Source organism: Equus quagga, chromosome 20 (genome assembly GCF_021613505.1).
Source record: "Equus quagga isolate Etosha38 chromosome 20, UCLA_HA_Equagga_1.0, whole genome shotgun sequence".
NCBI classification, from domain to species: domain Eukaryota; kingdom Metazoa; phylum Chordata; class Mammalia; order Perissodactyla; family Equidae; genus Equus; species Equus quagga.
Window position 1 is genome coordinate 19,221,208 of NC_060286.1, and position 17,569 is coordinate 19,238,776.

The window sequence follows — 17,569 nt, forward strand, 5'->3', positions numbered from 1 at the left end:
CCACGCTGAGGCAGCGTCCCACATGCCACAACTAGAAGGATCCACAACTAAAATATGCAACTATGTACTGGGGGGCTTTGGGGGAAAAAAGGAAAAAATAAAATCTTTAAAAAAAAAATATATCACATTTTTTTAATTGTGGTAAAACGCACATGACATAAAATTTACCACATTAACTCTTTTTAAGTGTGCAGTTCAGTGGCATTAAGTACATTTCCATTGTTGTGTAATGTAAATGTACATCCATTATCCACCATTCATCTTTAGAACTCTTTTCATCTTGTAAAACCAACTCTGTGCCCACTGAACAATAACTTTCCCCTCCCTCCAGCCCCTGACAACCACCATACTACCGCCTGTGTCTATGCATTTGAGAATTTTAGTTTTTAAGTTGAGAGATGGGTTCGTGGGTGTTCATTTTGTTGTCATGCTTCATAACTTGTGTATATATATGTTATACACACGCACATATACATATTCTTTTGGATGTATAAAATAGTATGTACCTTATTTTTTTAATGGCTTGATATCTGGAAAAATAAAGAATGACAATATCCAAAATTGGCCAGAACATGGTAAATACTAACAAGCATATAAATTGATACAATCTTTAAGACGTTGTAAACTTAACACACAGGAAAACTGACAAATAGTTTATGGCTTTTGGGATCTACAGTGTTTTCAATTTTGGTTTCTAATTATTCGTTGCTAGTGCTTAGAAGTATGACTGGTTTTTGTGTGTTGACCTTGTATCCTGCTAAATTCACCTCTTAGTCTTAGGAAGTTTTTTGTTATTATTTTGATTCTGTGGGATTTTTCTATGTAGACATCCTGCCTTCTCTGAATAGGGACAGGTTTTTTTTTCTTGCCTGTCTGTATGCTTTTAAAAATTATTTCTTTTTCAAGCCTTATTCCACTAGCTAGGACTTTAAGTACAGGATTGAATAGGAGAGGTGAGAGTGCACATCCTTGCTTTGTTCCTGACCTGAAGCAGAAAGAAGTCTTTCACCATTAAGTATGATGTTAGGTGCAGGATTTTGTAGACGCTCTTCATCAAGTTGAATAAGTTCCCCTCTATTTCTAGTTTTCTGAGAGTTTTAAAAATCATGAATGGCTGTTGAATTTTGTCAAAGGCTATTTGCATCAACTGATATGATCATGTGGTTTTCCTTTTAAGATTGTTAATATGGTACATTAAATTGATTTGATTTTCAAATTATGAAAGCTTTGCATTCCAGGTTTAAATTCTCCTTTGTAATTGTGTTCATCTTTTTATGTATTGCTGGATTTGATAATTTGTTGCAGATTTTTGCATCTATGCTCATGAGGGATATTGGGCTCTAGTTTTATTTTTTGTACTCTGATGTTGGTTTTGATATAATCTTTTTGGAGGGCAATTTGTCAATTATAACAAAAGTCAGAAATGTGTGCGCCCAAGGATTCTACTTCTAAGAATTTATCTTAAGGAAATTAATCAGAAATTCTCACTACATACAGACTTCGGGTTCAGACAGACCTGGATTAAACATGATGCCGTCCCCTTAACAACTGCTTAAATTCTGTGGGTCTGTTTCCTAATCTGTAAAATGAGAATAAGAGGACCTATCTCACGGAGTTGCCTTAGATGAAACAATTCACACACAGTGCCCAACACCTAGTAAGCTTTAAGTAAATGGCAGCCCTTGGTATTAAAGGCTCCCATATTAGCTCCCAGTTTGAATCTCCTGATTGGTGGGTATTCGGTCTCCTCATGTTGGATTCCTCTGCCTTATATTACGTGTGCTGGGCATTGGGAATGCAAAGGCAAAAAAGATATATGGTCCCTGTCCCCGGGGAGCTGAATGTATCAGAGAGACAGACACAGGAGCAGACGAACCAGTCCCATGCAACGTAACAGCGTTATAACCGGGGTCTGCCCAAGGTAGACGCGCGCTCTGAGCGTCTGCGTCAGACACCGGGCCGTCACCAGAGCTGGGGGACCAGGAAAGAGGGCAGCAACTTCTCCAGTTTAGCCTCGAGCCGCGGTGGGGGCCGTACAGACCGGCTGTTCCCATAGCAACGAGACGAGCCACCCTCTACAGGCCTCACGCATCACCTTCGTTCGGCGTCCGAGGAACCAGGAAAGCCCACTTCCGGTTCTCCCGCTGCAACGGAAAAACTCGAGCTCCCAGTCTCTGATTGGCTCAGGCAGACGGAGAGGGCGGGCGGTGGCGGCGAGGGGCGTGGCCCGCCGTCTTCCAAACTACAGTTTCTCTCGCAGAGCGGAAGCCGACCTCGATGTCCCCGGAAGTGCACACTCGGAGTTGGTGCCGGTGTGGATTCCGCCGGCGAGGTGGCTGTTTTCGAGATGCCAGGAGCCGCGGCGAGGGGCTCGGAGTTGTCCGAGAGGATCGAGAGTTTCGTGGAGACCCTGAAGCGGGGCGGCGGGAGGCGCAGCTCCGAGGACATGGCTCGGGAGACCCTGGGGCTGCTGCGCCGGATCATCACGGACCACCGCTGGAGCAACGCAGGTGAGGCAGGCCTAGCTCCGTCGCGCCCCTCGTCGCTTTCTGTTCCCGATCTTCACCGCGCGTTTGCCCTGCTCACGCTCTCGCTCTCGGACCGCAGAGGAGCTGATGGAGCTGATCCGCAGAGAGGGCCGGAGGATGGCGGCCGCGCAGCCCTCAGAGACTACCGTGGGCAACATGGTGCGGAGAGTGCTCAGGATTATCCGGGAGGAGTATGGCAGGTCAGGCCCACGTCCTGGGCTCTGGGTTGGACCCAGTGACGCTTTTTGCGCCCCTCTCTCTGGTTGGATCCTTTATTGGAGCTGAGCAGCTCCTGTTACTTAAATGACCACACCTCCTCCCCACCTCCCTCTTTGTGTCTTGTTGCTTCCATAGACTCCACGGACGGAGCGACGAGAGCGATCAGCAGGAGTCCCTGCACAAACTTTTGACATCTGGAGGCCTGACCGAGGACTTCAGCTTACATTATGCGCAACTCCAGTCCAACATCATTGAGGCAATTAGCGAGCTGCTTGTGGAACTGGGTAAGAGTCCTGATCCTTGGGTGGACAGGACAGGTTGCAGGCAGATGAGGAAACAGGACTCTGGAGGTTTTTCGTTAGCAGAGATGGGAGCTAACCAGTCCCATGGTTCTCAGACGTTTGTTCTCCATCCTGATTAGGAACGCTTGGAATAGGTGGCAGGTCTAACAACCCTCTCTACATTTCCTTACAGACTAACCCTTTATGGACTGCAAATGCACTGTGACAGAGACTCTATTAGGGAAGGGCTTTATTTTCATTTTAAAGAGATGAATCCCCCTAAAACCACAGTTGTTAGATCCTTCTTCACTAAACTTCCTCTTTTTTTTTTAAAGGCTTAAAAGTCTTCTTCTTCTTTTCTTTTCTTTCTTTCTTTTTTTTTGTGAGGAAGATTGTCCCTGAGCTAACATCTGTTGCCAATCTTCCTCTGTTTGCTTGAGGAAGATTGTCCCTGAGCTAAGATCTGTGCCAGTCCTCCTCTATTTTGTATGTGGGACACTGCCTCAGCATGGCTTGATGAGTGGTGTGTAGGTTTGTGCCCAGAATCCCCCAGTGCACCCTGGGCTGCCAAAGCGGAGCTCATGAACTTAACCACTGCGCCACCAGGCTATCCCCTAAACAACTTCTTGAATTTTGATACACACACAAAACCTCCAACCCCCTTGTCTTTGTGTCCCAGAAGACCTTCAGATATTCATTACAATCAGAGATCCCCAGGGGAGGAAGAAGCTGGGTCTGTCTGTGCACTGAGCTGCTGCTTCCAAATTCCTCCTTTGTTTTTCTTCTCTGGCTTTCCTCTCTCGGGTGGAAGTGTTGTGGTCACCTTTGGGAGGAAGAGTTCTTTTGGGGAAGCTCTGTTTACCCTACTCTCAGCACTTGAGGATTTCCCAGATTGGGCCATTTCTTGCCTGAATTCATTGTCTTCAAAGTCAATTGTAAGGAGCTGCTGTAGTGGTGGGGGTTAGAGGGGAGTTGGTGAGTAGGCTACTGCTGGGAAAGAGGGCAGACTGAGAACTTGGGAGGTAGGAGACCCCCAGGAGTGGGGCTTTTAAGGAAATGTGACATTTCACATGAAATCCTTTAAGCTTGTTACCAGGGTCAGCTAGGTGGGCAGTCTGTGTGATGGACACATGTCCCTTTCTGTGTTCTGTTATCTGTTCATAATGTAGCATGGCAATTTCATATTTTCCTTGCAAAACTGACTATTCTTACAGAAGGGACAACGGAGAACATTGCAGCCCAGGCTCTGGAGCACATCCACTCCAATGAGGTGATCATGACCATTGGCTTCTCTCGAACAGTAGAGGCCTTCCTCAAAGAGGCCGCCCGGAAGAGGAAATTCCATGTCATTGTGGCAGAGTGTGCTCCTTTCTGCCAGGTAGGGGACAGCTGAGGTTGCTAAGAAAAATGAAAAATGAGGAGAGATTAAAAGAGGGATAGATGGGGTCCATAACAACTTTGAATTGATAAGCAAGATATCGAGAAGATAAAGTAAAACATTAAGGGAATTTTCAGGTTGTCCATCCTGTGAACATTTTTAAACATCGATTTGAGAAAATTGGATGAACCGCTGAATCACAGAAAAGATAAATATTGGTTCTTTTAGGAATCAAAATAGGGTAAATTATCTTTGGGATGACTGATGCTTGGTCTGACCTCACTCGATCCCTAGGTAGATAATAGGTCTCAAAAAAGGAAATATGTAAGGATGCAGGATGTGGTAAAATAATGAGCCAGGAGCTACCTTGTCGGCCCGATTACACAAGCAAGTAGTATTTCCAGTTTTGTGGCTGCTCTGTTGCTGCTGTGGAGTATTAAACATTTGTCAGCTTCCCCTGGGCTTCCTGCCACTCACCAGAGAATACCTCCCATAGGCAGAAAAATGAGTTATCTGTTGAAAGTGGGTGTTGGATGTGCCCCGTATCACAGAATTCTCCAGGTACAGTTACGTTTGCAAGGTCTTTCACTCTGTCGCTCTTTCTCCCAGCATCCGCCTCTCTCTCCTATTGCAGGGCCATGAAATGGCAGTCAATTTGTCCGATGCGGGTATTGAGACAACTGTCATGACTGATGCTGCCATTTTTGCTGTTATGTCAAGAGTCAACAAGGTGGGTGTCTTTGGAGTTATATTATGTTGAATTCATAAAGATGATACTTCTGAAACATTTTTCCCCCTCCTGTAATATCCAGGAGAAGAGAAGAAAGCTTCTAGGACCTTTTGAAAGTACACACTTGGGCCTTTTTAATATATCAACTGAATTTCTTTTCCCTTTATCTGTATCATTGTCCCTCACTTGGAGTAGCCTCTTTTTGGTGAAAGCTTTGGAAAGAATGAAGTAGGACTATGCTAAGCATGTCAGCTGCTAGGGATCGGGTGGAGAGCTCTGCATTATGCTCAGACAGCTTGCCGGTGGTGGATGTGAGTAGAAAGGCTCCCGGCTTCTCAGGATGTGTGGCATATAGAGTTCCAGAAAAGACAGGGCTAAGAGCAGTAGATATTGCAGTTCTCTGTCATGTACTGTGTTCATTCTAACCGTGGAAACCCACTCTTAGGCTAGAATTTGTGGTCCTGAGCCTAGAATCCCTTTCCCACTACTGGTCTGTGACCCCCCAGGATACCAAGATGGAGGCCTGCAAATTCAGGCTGTTGTGCCTAATGACTCTTTTAAGGCTCTATCCCCGGGATGGCTCACATTTTTCTTCCTGTCCCAAAGGTGATCATTGGCACAAAGACCATCCTGGCCAATGGTGCCTTGAGAGCTGTGACAGGAACTCACACTCTAGCATTGGCAGCAAAACACCATTCCACGCCACTCATCGTCTGTGCTCCTATGTTCAAGCTTTCCCCACAGGTATGTCTGTCTCTAGCTGGTCTCTCTCTAGCCAACAGAGAGAAGGAAGCCAAAGTGAGGCTTAAACTCTGGGCTTTCAACCTACTCCTTCTGGGGCTTCTCTTTATCTGCATGTACTCAGTGGCTCAAACCCAGCAGAGGCTGGAAAAAGCCACAGAAGACTTGATCCAGGAAAAACAATGGACGGTTATAACCCACCAGCTTTAGGAAGTTGAAATTGTAAGGTCAAGACAGTGCATAGCCCCTTTGTTTACCTTGTCACCACTCCCTGTCACCCTGACCATTTCTGAAAATGCCAAGCAAGTTGAAATTAGGAACACAGAATCCATTTTATTTATCATAGTTCCAGGGACTGTCCTCTGTAGCCTGAATGCAAGCAGTTACTAAGTGAAGAGCCATTTCATCAGTGATGGAAACTATTTGCCTTGAAAATATTAACCCACTTATAGGTCTCTATTTTTTCTAATTGAGGTAAAATTCACATAACACAATTAACCATTTTAAACTGTGCAGTTAGTAGCATTTACTACATTCACAGCATTATGCAGCTACCACTGTCTAATTTCAAAACTTTTTCATCGTCCCAGAAAAACAGTCCATATGTGTTAAGTAATCACTCTCTAGGCTTCTTTCTCCCCATCTCCTAGAAATCACTAATCTGCTTTCTATTTCTATGGGTTTGCCTATTTTGGATATTTCATATAAAAAGAATTATATAATATGTGCCCTTTGGTTTCTGACTTTTTTCACTGAGTGTAATGTTTTGGGGGGTTCATCTGAGTTGTAGCACAGTATGCTGTTCCTTTTTATGGCTGAATAATGTTCCATTGTATGGATATATCAGTTTCTTTAAACATTCATCTGTTGATGGGCATTTGGGTTTTTTCTGTCTTTTGGCTTTTGTGAATGCTGCTGCTGTGAGCATTCATGTACAAGTTTCTGTGTGGACATATGTTATTGTTTGTTTGGTTTTTTTTTTTTGAGGAAGATTAGCCCTAAATTAACACCTATGCCCATCTTCTTCTATTTTATATGTGGGATGCCTGCCACAGCATGGCTTGCTAAGCGGTGCGTAGGTCTGCACCCGGGATCCAAACTGATGAACCGTAGGCCACCACAGCAGAGTGCACAACCTTAAGCACTATGCCCCTGCGCTGGCCCCCATGTTTTTTATTTCTTTTGGGTACATACCCCTAGAAGTGGAATTGCTGGGTCTCTTATTTTTTTTTAAATTTTTCCTTTTCCAGTTCCCCAATGAAGAAGATTCATTTCACAAGTTTGTGGCTCCTGAAGAAGTCCTGCCTTTCACAGAAGGTACAGAAGTTGTGTGTGTGCATGTGCACGTGTCTGTGTTGGTCTTTTGGTTTTGGTAGTCCACGGAATTGAATGCTGTCAGGTTGTGCTTTCTATCGTATTTCCCATGGGGACTGTTTTCTTTAGCAGCTTAGAGGGCTTGGGGACCTGATCCACGTTCATTTTGTTCTGAGAGTAATATATTTAGCTGAGTTACTGGGGCCATGATGTGTGGGATCACCCAGCACTGACTGGGTTTGGCTTTGCACATTGTCTGAGACACAGGCAACAACCCAGTGGGAAAATGTACTTGTTTCAGTTGCTGTAGGGAGTCATTTTGGTGACGTGGCTGCCAAAGGGAGCAGGCTCTGAAACATTCCTACTTAGAAAACTCGGCCGTAGCCTGGATACCTTTGTGTGCTGGGCTCCTTCTCTCTGACTTCTTCTGAGTCAGCCGCTCTGCTCAGTGAGCTTGCTGCCTCATCAACAGTTAACACGGCCTTAAACACCCTCTGGCAGCAAAGCATAGTACTTGGGGTGCCAGCTATTCTTGGAAGTTGAATAACTTCATCCATTTATTCAAACTTCATTCTTTCACGAAATATCTTTTGAGCATCCACGGCGCATCCAGCGCTAGTGTAGCACCAGGGATGTAACGGTGAACAACTAGATAGGCTCTGCTCCCATAGAGCTTATGTTGTATTGCAGAAGACAGATAAAAAAAGGTCAGGTCGTGAGATGTTTTAGGAAGAAAACAAATAAGGATGATGTGATGGAAGGTGGCTAGGAGACTTCCTTAGATTGGGGAAGGGTCTTAATAAGATGACGTTTCAGCTGAGTCCTGAATGAATAGAGCCCACCCTGTGAAGATCAAGGAAAGAGTTTTGCAGGAGTTGGTGCAAAGGGCCTGAGTTGGGTACATGCTTATGCAGTTGGTAAAAGATGGCCGTATGTCTGGAGAGAAATGAGCAAGAAGGAGAGCTGTACGAATTATAATTAGTGTGGTATGGTGGGGAGGGGCCAGATTTTGAAGGTTGCAATCCCAAATTTGAATTTTATTCTAAGGGCTGTGGAAGGGCATTGGACAGTTTTAAGTGGGAAGTACCATGATTGAAGTCATCTCTTCATATTCACATTTTGCTGCAGCTTGCCTTCCTTGGGGTCGCAAGTATGCCTGCATTATTGAGCTTAGAATCTATATGCTACTTAATTATTAGGGCAGGATCCTCAGTTTTATCTTTAGCACGTGTGATTGCCTTTCAGGGGACATTCTGGAGAAGGTCAGCGTTCACTGCCCTGTGTTTGACTACGTCCCCCCAGAGCTCATTACCCTCTTTATCTCCAACATTGGTGGGAACGCACCTTCCTACATATACCGCCTGATGAGTGAACTCTACCATCCTGATGATCATGTCCTATGACCACCCTCATCCTAAGCGGAAGCTGCTTAGGCAAACACAGAATGGAGAGGAGACTCCAGTGCTACTGCTAAAACGCATCTTCCTTGTAATGGGGGAGTGGACTGGAGTCAACCCAGAGAAAGACTTGATACTGTTCCCCGCCTTTTTAGTCACCCTGGAACAAGGACGCACATCCTGGACTGTCTCCTGCCTTTCGGGTCTTAACAGAGCAGCAGGGCTTGACCTATTGATTTTGGAGCCTCTAAGTGACCTGACGCATCTGTTTCAGGAACTTAAACTTCCTGGTTTAGTGGTGTGTTAAACATAACACTGAATACCTTGCCAGGATACAGGGTTTTGCTCAGAAATGGCTACCACACCTTTTCTTAGACTGTGCCAATAAAAGCTGCTCGAAGGTTCCTGAGTTGGTTTATTTATTGTTCTGCTCTGACTGTGCCTGAAACAACAGCAGCAGAGCCCTTTTCGTGTTTTCCTAGGGGGCTGTAAAGAGCTAACACTCTACAACAGGAGGGCAACTGGAAGTGTTCACCATTTCCCTTATAATTCACTGGAAATGGTCTCAAACGACTTGTTAGTAGTCTAAGACAGTGGTTCCAGAACCTCTCTGATCATAAGAATCATTAGGAAGCTTAAAAAAATATACAGGGGCCAGCCCCGTGGCCAAGTGGTTAAGTTTGCACACTCCACTACAGTGGCCCAGGGTTTCACTGGTTCGAATCCTGGGTGCGGACATGGCACCGCTCATTAGGCCACGCTGAGGCAGCGTCCCACATGCCACAACTAGAAGGACCCACAACTAAAATATACAACTATGTACTTGGGGGATTTGGGGAGAAAAAGCAGAAGAAGAAAAAGAAAAAAGAAGATTGGCAACAGTTGTTAGCTCAGGTGCTAAACTTTAAAAAAAAAAATACAATCTTGGGCTCCATTCCAGACCTAGTTTATCTGGTCTCGGGCGGCCCCTGGGAATCTGTTGAAAGCTCCCCAGAAAAGGACCCTCTCCTGTCTTGTTAATAGGATTTTAAATTGGTACAACCTTTTCTAGGTTAACTTTGAACCTGCACTTCTACAAATACTTGTATAAGCACACAAAAATAAAGACAAGAATGTCCATTGTAGCAGCTGGAATGTCATAGCCTGTGTCCAGCAATAGCATTTTAATAAGTATGACATACTGTGAAATATGTATACACTGCAATTGAGGTTTCAAAAGGGTGGTTTGAGGGCAGTGTCGGGATTGAAGACATTTTAGTTGCTTCACCCAATTCAATGCACCTTTGAATTGGTTACCAATATTTAAAAATCTGGAGCTTGCACATTAAACAAATTGAGATTTTTTTGTTTCTCTTGAAAACTCAGAAGATTTGGCGATTCTGGGTCTATGTTCCCAAATGGCAGCAGTTTGCTGTAGTTGAGTAGTTTCTGATTCCATTAGATGGAAAACCTCCAGTTTTCTTCAGTTCCTCCCTGGTCCATTTAACTCACTTATGCTATCTGTTTAACCCCCAGAGGCATCTGAGTTGTGACCCTTGTGTTGAAAGAATGGAGTAGATTTATAAGAAAGTCCATTTTAATTTCTGTTAACGAAAACAAGCTGGGAAAAAACCAAGCTGCAGAGCAATATGCGTATGACCCTTACTTCGTTACAACAAAACAAATGTGTGCATGTGCAGGATGAAAGTATGGAAGAATAACACCAACTCGTGCAAGCAGGGGGACATCGTCTAACTTTATTTAGTAAGTTTATATAGTATTCCTATGTTTTACATGTACTATGATAGTAGTTATGTTTTCAAAAAGTCTCCCCAGGTAATCCAGATTGTCTGCCATGTTTGGGAAGTACTGGTCCAAAGCAGAGGTCTGAGGTGTAACGAGGAACCTCTGGGATGCTTCTCACAAAGGCCACCTCCTGCCCCATGTGGCAGTGTCTGTATTGTCACGTGGCGTAGTCTGTAGGGAGCGCTAGGAGTCTGCATGTTTAACAGTAAGCAGCCCAAGGGATGTTCACAGGTGATTTGATAGCCACACTTCGGTAAACACCGGCCAGAGGTAGGCTACGAGGGAAAGGCCTCTACTTTTATGTGATACCTTCTTGAGACAGATCTTGGCCTTAGGGCTCTTGTCTTCCCTGAGAGGGGAAAAACAAGATTGCAGAGGGTCAGTCTAAAAGACCGACCTAAAAGCTCTTTGACTCAGAAGATCCTGACTCACTCAGGCCTCAGTCTGTCCCATTATTTCTTAAAGCATCTAAGACCCCACGCTTTCTCAGTGAAGTGGCTTATAGCTACCAATTATGAGCAATTATCTCCTCTGAAGGCACCAATTCTAACAGCAATTCACTTGGGTACAATTGTGTGGTCTGGAGTAAGAGCAACAGTGAGTCAAGGAATTTAAATCTGTTTTTGGCTCCAAAAATGCTTTACGATACTTGTCCTTTGTGCATCTTAGTCTCTGGTCTAAAATTAGCACCAACATCCTTCCCAGGCCTGACTGAGATGGATGAAGGTTACAGGGGTGTCTCTTTTGGGTCAGCTCTTCCAGCGCCTAGCACAGAACTGCACAGATGCATATTCTTCAGAATCTTTAGGACCTCAATTAAGTAAATCCCACAGAGCTATTTATATGCCTTGTTTCTCTACTTCCCTCTCTCCCTTTTCCTCTTTCAGAGTAAATATTGGAAATAAATATCAGAAGGTGATCTAAACAGGGAGAAACTGAGGAGTTCCATGTTGACTTACTACCACTCCCTCCCACCTCTGCCTTTGCAGGCAGAACCCAGAAACTAAGGAAGAAAACCGTTGTAGCCTGGAGAGAATTAATAGAGGATTCCATGGATGTGAAAGGCTTCCTGAACATGCTAAATAAACCAAGTTAGATAACTTACTACAGTTTGTAAAGATACTTTTCCCACGGTTTATATCTTCCAATTTGGGCGGAGGGCAGGAAAGGCATAATTCTTGGAACTCGAATAAGGAACAGAAATTCCTAATTTAGCCTCAGAAAAGAAGTCTAAAAAACACTCTACCAAGAAAAACTTAAGTGTAAAGTGATACCTCAAAGAAATAAATGCTGGCACCCAGAGGATCGTCAGTTTCACAGACGTGCTTCGAGACTGTTTCTCAAAGCAGTCTCTCACATCAGTCTGGGTTCATGAAGGTTGCCAGGGACACAGTTCATCACGGAGCTACCTGACTGTCATACCACGTACGTAGAACTCAGTTCATCAGGACAGCACCAGATGGTGATGTAATTACTGTAAAGGCCATACTGCCCTCCTGCCCTCACAAAACCTCCCTCTGCAGACATGCACCTCATTTGCACAAAGGAGCTATTCTGACACGTGGTTTGGAAGTGTTTTACATCTGGCCTACTTCGCTTTGAATTCTTCTTTCATTCACCAAAAAGCTGTTCCAGGATACTGTTCAATGGCTAAGCAATTATTAATAAAGAGCTATAGTCTAAGCTGTCAGTCTTCTTCACAACCCTCACACAATGGAGGGCAGCCTTGGAGCCTAACCACACTTGAAATGGTGACTGCTTGATATTTATATTAAATACCGTGCTAAAGAGAAGGAGCCTTTCAGTAGAGTTTTTTCAGGCACATTATATTTAGTATTAAGACGTGCCTAAAGAAGAAGGAAGCTACTTACAAACCTGACAAGAAGGGCCGGCCCTGTGGTGTAGTGGTTAAGTTTGGCGTGCTCCACTTCGGTGGCCTGGGTTCGCAGGTTCGGATTTCGGGCACAGACCTACACCATTCATCAAGCCACACTGTGGTGGCAACCCACCTATAAGATAGAGGAAGATGGGCACAGATGTTAGCTCAGGGACAGTCTTCCTCACCAAAACAAAAACAAAAACACTTGATGAGATTCATGCGGCAGTTAACTACTATAAAAGAGAGGTGATGAAACACTTTGAATAAGGATAAACAAATAGCAGTACCTAACTCCAAACCACGTTTTTTTAGAGGGGTGGACAGCCTTGGATACTCCTTGCTTTTGAAGTAAACAAGAGCAAGTTGTTTACAGTCAGGCAAGTTGTAAGGGTAAAGTCAGGCCAAATCCAGCTTCTTCAGACTGCCACTTGAGTCACGCTAGCTTACTGGCCTGATAGATTACAAAATGTAAGACACTCAGATTCCCCAGGGCTTGATCAGGTTGCCTGAACTTTATCAGATGTTTCTGGAGAAGACTGAGTGCTCTATGACAAATGGGGCAATGATCCAAGTGTTTGAAAAATCCTAAGCCATAGGATAACCTCTTTTTTCTTTCTATCTCCTACAACTTCTTATGCCATACATTTAGACGGGACTCACTCAGTGAACAGTTACTGAATGATGAAAAAACGGAGGGATAGAAGGAAGGGTTTATTTGGTGTAGATTGTGCAGATTTTTGGCTTCCCAGAATCCCTTCTTTTCCTCTCTCCTGAGCCCACCTTTTTGCCATCTCGTGTTGATGAGCAGCTCCAGCTGAGAAAGGGTGAAAGCAGGCCTGATAGGTGGTGGCACCACACCAGTCAGTTCTCAGTGTTCGCCCCCTGTAAAGGGTTTGCTGGAATGGGGCAGCCCCTCAGGTGGAGAACAGGTAGGGAGAGGCTGCTTCTCTGCAGGGAGCTGTTCTTCCCTTCATTCAGATATGCCAATGCTGGCTCCCACCTGCAGCTTCAGCTGAGCTTGGCTGCCAGGCTCTCTAGGAACTGATGCGGTGCATCTGTTCTCCCTCGGCCTGGCTTCGTCAGCCCCCTACTCATCTCTTGGCCTTGGGCCCCCTCCTGCCCTGCCCCTGTTTTGGTTGCCTTGTTTTTTCACTGTTAGGCCCAGAGCCCAGCTGGTCATTTGTGTCTGATCCTTTGCCTCGTTCTGACATCTGATTGCTAGAACCTCTCCATTCTCAACTACTCATCAAGTTCCAGATCCCCAGCTAGGTTCTGGACCTTGCCCTAGCCCCCTCCCAGTCTCTCGCCTTCCTTCCAGTCTACACTCTAAGCTTTGCCTTAAGCTTTTCTGATATTAGCTCCTCTTGCCATTATAGTTTTAATTCTTTCAGAATTGTTATCCCCTTTTATCTCAATAATAAAGATATAGCTGTTTAACTCAGGATCCCTGAACCTAGAGGAAGTTACCATATTCTATCATCAGTTTCCTTGTCTCTCCCAGACTGAAGCTAAGCTTCTTAAAGGTATGCAACTTGACTTAATAAAATTTTGATGAATGTTACTGAAAAAGGAACTCTCAAGAATGGCTTCATTGCACATCTCATCTCTCAAATTTTACTCTAAAGTTAATGAAGCCTCCACTAACCAGAATCTAATAAAGTTGAACTACTAAGTTTACAAACTGATAAATCCCTAGTAAATTACAAATATATAGGGCAGCATGGGGTAATAATAGGAAGGAGTGTGCAATGTGAGCTCACACAGACTTGGGTCTGAATTCTGGCTCTCTTAGCTAGGCCCTGAGTAAACTGGTTAACGTCTCTGTGCCTTAGTAGTCTCACTGTAAAACAGAGATACTAGCTTCCTAAGAGGACTGTTGTAAGGATTAGAAATAACTGGGGCCAGCCCCACGGCATAGTGGTTGAATTCAGTGCACTGGTGGCCTAGGTTTGCAGGTTTGGATCCCAGGCGTGGACCTACACCACTTGTCAGCCACGCTGTGGCAGCAAGCCACATAAAAAGTGGAGGAAGATTGACACAGATGTTATCCCAGGGCCAATCTTCCTCAGCAAAAAAAAGAAAAAGAAAGAAAGAAAGAATGTATACAAAGCATGTGGTATATAGTAAGCTCTCAATAAATGGTAACTATTCTTGTTATTGGAGCCAGAAAACTTGGATACCACTCTCAGCTTTACTTACTAGCTGTGTGATCTTAGAGAAATAAGTAATATTTTTCAGCCTTAGATTCCCCCTTTGTAAAATGGGGAGAATAATACCACCTTATCTCATGGATTGCCAAGGAGTTCAAATTTGGTAGGCAAAAATTATTTTGTAAACCTTAAAGCACCATATAGGTATTAATGATTACTATCATGTGTTAGAAAACTGAATATATCTTTGCTCTCATGGCACCTGAATTAAAACAGAACAAAACAAAACTCTAACAGGCAATCAAAGTAATGTTAGGTATTTTTGGCTAATAGGTTGGTTTTATGCTGATACATGCTACTGAGTTTATAAATTATTAAAATAGGGTAATTATCTCTTAAATTGCTTGAGTCTGGCTACCCAGAAGACTGGCTACATAATATATGAAGAACTTTTTCTAATCCTCTGCTATTCTCATGAAAACAGTGGTTTGGGATTATAGCAAAACCTTTTGACCTCACACCCCATCATCCTAATACAAGAGGTATGGTAACTTTTCTTTTTTGGCTGAGGAAGATTAGCCCTGAGCTAACATCTGTGCCAATATTCCTCCACTTTATATGTGGGTTGCTGCCACAGCATGAATGACGAGTGGTGTAGGTCTGTGCCAGGGATCCAAACCCACAAACCCAGGCTGCCAAAGCAGAGTGCACTGAACTGAACCACTGTGCCACTGGGCTGGCCCCTTGTAACACTGTTTTTAATCCCACAAATTGGTCTGACCCAAAAGGATTTTTAAAACTCCCAGGACAGCTGGCCTCCACGTAGCTCTAGAGAGCGGAGGCAGAGGGCCAGAGGCCACAGCACCCCACTGGGCCTGGAAGCAGAGCCCCTGACAGCCTCACAAATCCCCTGAAAACACTCTCCTTTCTAAGGTCACGTCTCCCAGTCTATGAAACCATTTATATGTATTTAGAAGAATAAAGGCCATTTTTAGACAGTGGTGCCTATTCTTCAGGGTTCCAATTACGTAATTCTACAAGGATCCCCTTGAAAACCAGTGAAGGCTTTCCTTGAACCTTCTGTGAGGCACACGCTGATGAATGCAATACTTGATTGCTCCTGTAAGATTCACTGCAGGGCTGTTGCCAAGTGAACTTTTCTTTCATGAGCACAAATTTGTTTCCTGTATTAAAAATTGAGGAGAATCATTCCATTGATACAAAGGCCAATTTGAGCAGGCTGGTCAGGAAATACAAAAGTGAAAATTCTTGTTGCAATATCTTTCTCATTGTATGGCATCCCAGTTGCGATAAACATCACGAGCTGGTTTTTTGCTTTTTTTCCCTTCTATAGGACTTTAGTCTAATTGAGTCTTATTAACCAGAAATCAAATCATCTAAAAAAGTGGGGGAAATACAGATGAAGAGTGGCATAACAAGCATTTGCAGAAAGATCAGTCCTGGTCCCAAAGGAAATTATGAGGCCATTAAACAGGCATACTGTAATAAAACCAAGACATAATTTGAAAGAGACCAAAAGAACCCTTGTCTCCTGAAAAAATGTAGAGAACATATCTGGTTAGGCTAAAAGAATAAATGCTGCATTTTTATATGAAAATTGCTTTCCATCTAAAGAGAGATACTTTACAAAGTACAAAAAAAATAAGCTCATAGTACTTTCACCATTTTACTGGTTTGGGATATGAAAACTGTGAGTTTTTTTTCAAAGACTGGCACCTGAGCTAACATCTGTTGCCAATCTTGGGTTTTTTTTTCTTCTCCCCAAAGCCCCCCAGTCCATAGTTGTATATTCTAGTTGTAGGTCCTTCTGGTTGTGCTATGTGGGACATGCCTCAGCATGGCTTGATGAGCAGTGCCATGTCCGCACCCAGGATCTGAACCGGTGAAACCCTGGGCCACCAAAGGGGAGCACGCGAACTTAACCACTTGACCATGGGGCCAGTCCCTCTGAAAGAGTTTTTTGTTTTTTGGGGTTTTTTTTTTTGTTTTTTTTTAAGATTGGCACCTGAGCTAACAACTGTTGCCAATCTTTTTTTTCTTCTTCTTTTTCTCCCCAAAGCTCCCCAGTACATAGTTGTATGTTCCATTTGTGAGTGCCTCTGGTTGTGCTATGTGGGACGCAGGCTCAGCATGGCCTGATGAGTGGTGCCATGTCTGCACCCAGGATCTGAACCAGCAAAACCCTGGGCCGCCGAAGCAGAGCATGGGCGAACTTAACCACTCAGCCATGGGGCCAGCCCCTGAAACAGTTTTTAAAGAGGCAATAAAACAAACAAAAACCCAGGAACAGGACTTTAAATTTTTTCTATCCTATCCTTTTCCTTGTTTCTCTTCTTATCAATAGTATTTATCCCTAAAATAATCTAACTGCAGGCCTGATGGAAGACTGTAGGGACTGGTTTTCTTGAGCATACAGAAACTCTTTAAGTCTGAGATTTAGAATGTAAAGCAGCAGCAGAGGGAAGTGAAGACAACTGAGGGAAGGAGGGACTCACGGAGCACAGCCACGGGCAGTTGAGGAAGGCCGACACCATCCTTGAGAGTTCAGTGTCAGGTAAATTACATCAATGCAAATTATGAGACTGGAAAAACTGCAAAACAAAAACAAAATAACCCCCATCCCACCCCAAGAAAAACCACAAACAAATCAACCAGACAATCAATCATTAAATTTTATCCCTAAATAAGTTACAAAAAGTAGATATTATATGGCAACCTCCTCTGTCCATGGCTACAAATGAATGAACAGTGTAGGCCTGAATTCCTCTGGTCCTCAACCAGAGGGATCATCTGCTCAGGGAAGACTGCCAGCGCTTGGTTGCTCGGGGGCACTGGGTGGATGCAGTCAAGACTCCCAGTGCCTGCTGCTCACGCTTTCTGCACAGAGGCAGACAGTTAGCACCCTGTGGTTCCTAGTCCATCAGCAATTCCGTTCTCATGGTGGCTCACAAGGAGGCATGGATTCCTGCAGCCTTTGCCTTGTATCACATCCTTGTGCTTTTCCAAAGAGATGCCAGGCCTGGGCCATTCTGCAAAGTCTAGCAAGATTAGGTTTAATCTATGGGAAGAAAGAGAAGAACTCCAATTAGCACTATGAAAAGCCAAGTAGCATATAAGTATTTCCTAATTAGGGCTATTCAAATCTG

General features: G+C 44.1%; 2 protein-coding genes across 6 annotated transcripts in view; one reads left to right on the forward strand and one right to left on the reverse strand.

Annotated features, from left to right (window-relative positions):
• The first annotated feature begins 2,257 nt into the window (after positions 1-2,257).
• Positions 2,258-12,209, forward strand: EIF2B2 (eukaryotic translation initiation factor 2B subunit beta). 2 transcript variants are annotated; one of them, XM_046647286.1, is made up of 8 exons: positions 2,258-2,510; positions 2,608-2,728; positions 2,883-3,031; positions 4,243-4,406; positions 5,041-5,136; positions 5,743-5,880; positions 7,128-7,194; positions 11,261-12,209. In XM_046647286.1, exons 1-8 carry the CDS (start codon positions 2,348-2,350, stop codon positions 11,263-11,265), a joined length of 903 nt encoding a protein of 300 aa, XP_046503242.1. In that variant the 5' UTR covers positions 2,258-2,347; the 3' UTR covers positions 11,266-12,209. The 2 variants fall into 2 exon arrangements, with proteins under 2 accessions (XP_046503242.1, XP_046503241.1); XM_046647285.1 differs by lacking the exon at positions 11,261-12,209 and adding an exon at positions 8,437-8,992 and having other exon boundaries at positions 2,259-2,510.
• A 116-nt stretch (positions 12,210-12,325) lies between these two features.
• Positions 12,326-17,569, reverse strand: part of MLH3 (mutL homolog 3) — a 32,118-nt gene continuing 26,874 nt past the window's right edge. For 3 of the 4 annotated variants that reach the window (XM_046647287.1, XM_046647288.1, XM_046647289.1), the window contains exon 13: positions 16,691-17,481. In XM_046647287.1, the coding sequence (XP_046503243.1) occupies positions 17,359-17,481 (123 nt within the window). In that variant the 3' untranslated portion in view covers positions 16,691-17,358. Of the gene's footprint in view, positions 12,383-16,690; positions 17,482-17,569 lie in introns of those variants that run through there. The other variant, XR_006886302.1, reaches the window with a different exon arrangement.

Coding starts and splice junctions, on each gene's coding strand:
- EIF2B2 (XM_046647285.1), top strand. CDS start 2,348: ATGCCAGGAGCCGCGGCGAGGGGCTCGGAGTTGTCCGAGAGGATCGAG. Junction 3,032..4,242: donor CGAGCTGCTTGTGGAACTGG/GTAAGAGTCCTG, acceptor CTATTCTTACAG/AAGGGACAACGGAGAACATT. Junction 4,407..5,040: donor AGTGTGCTCCTTTCTGCCAG/GTAGGGGACAGC, acceptor CTCCTATTGCAG/GGCCATGAAATGGCAGTCAA.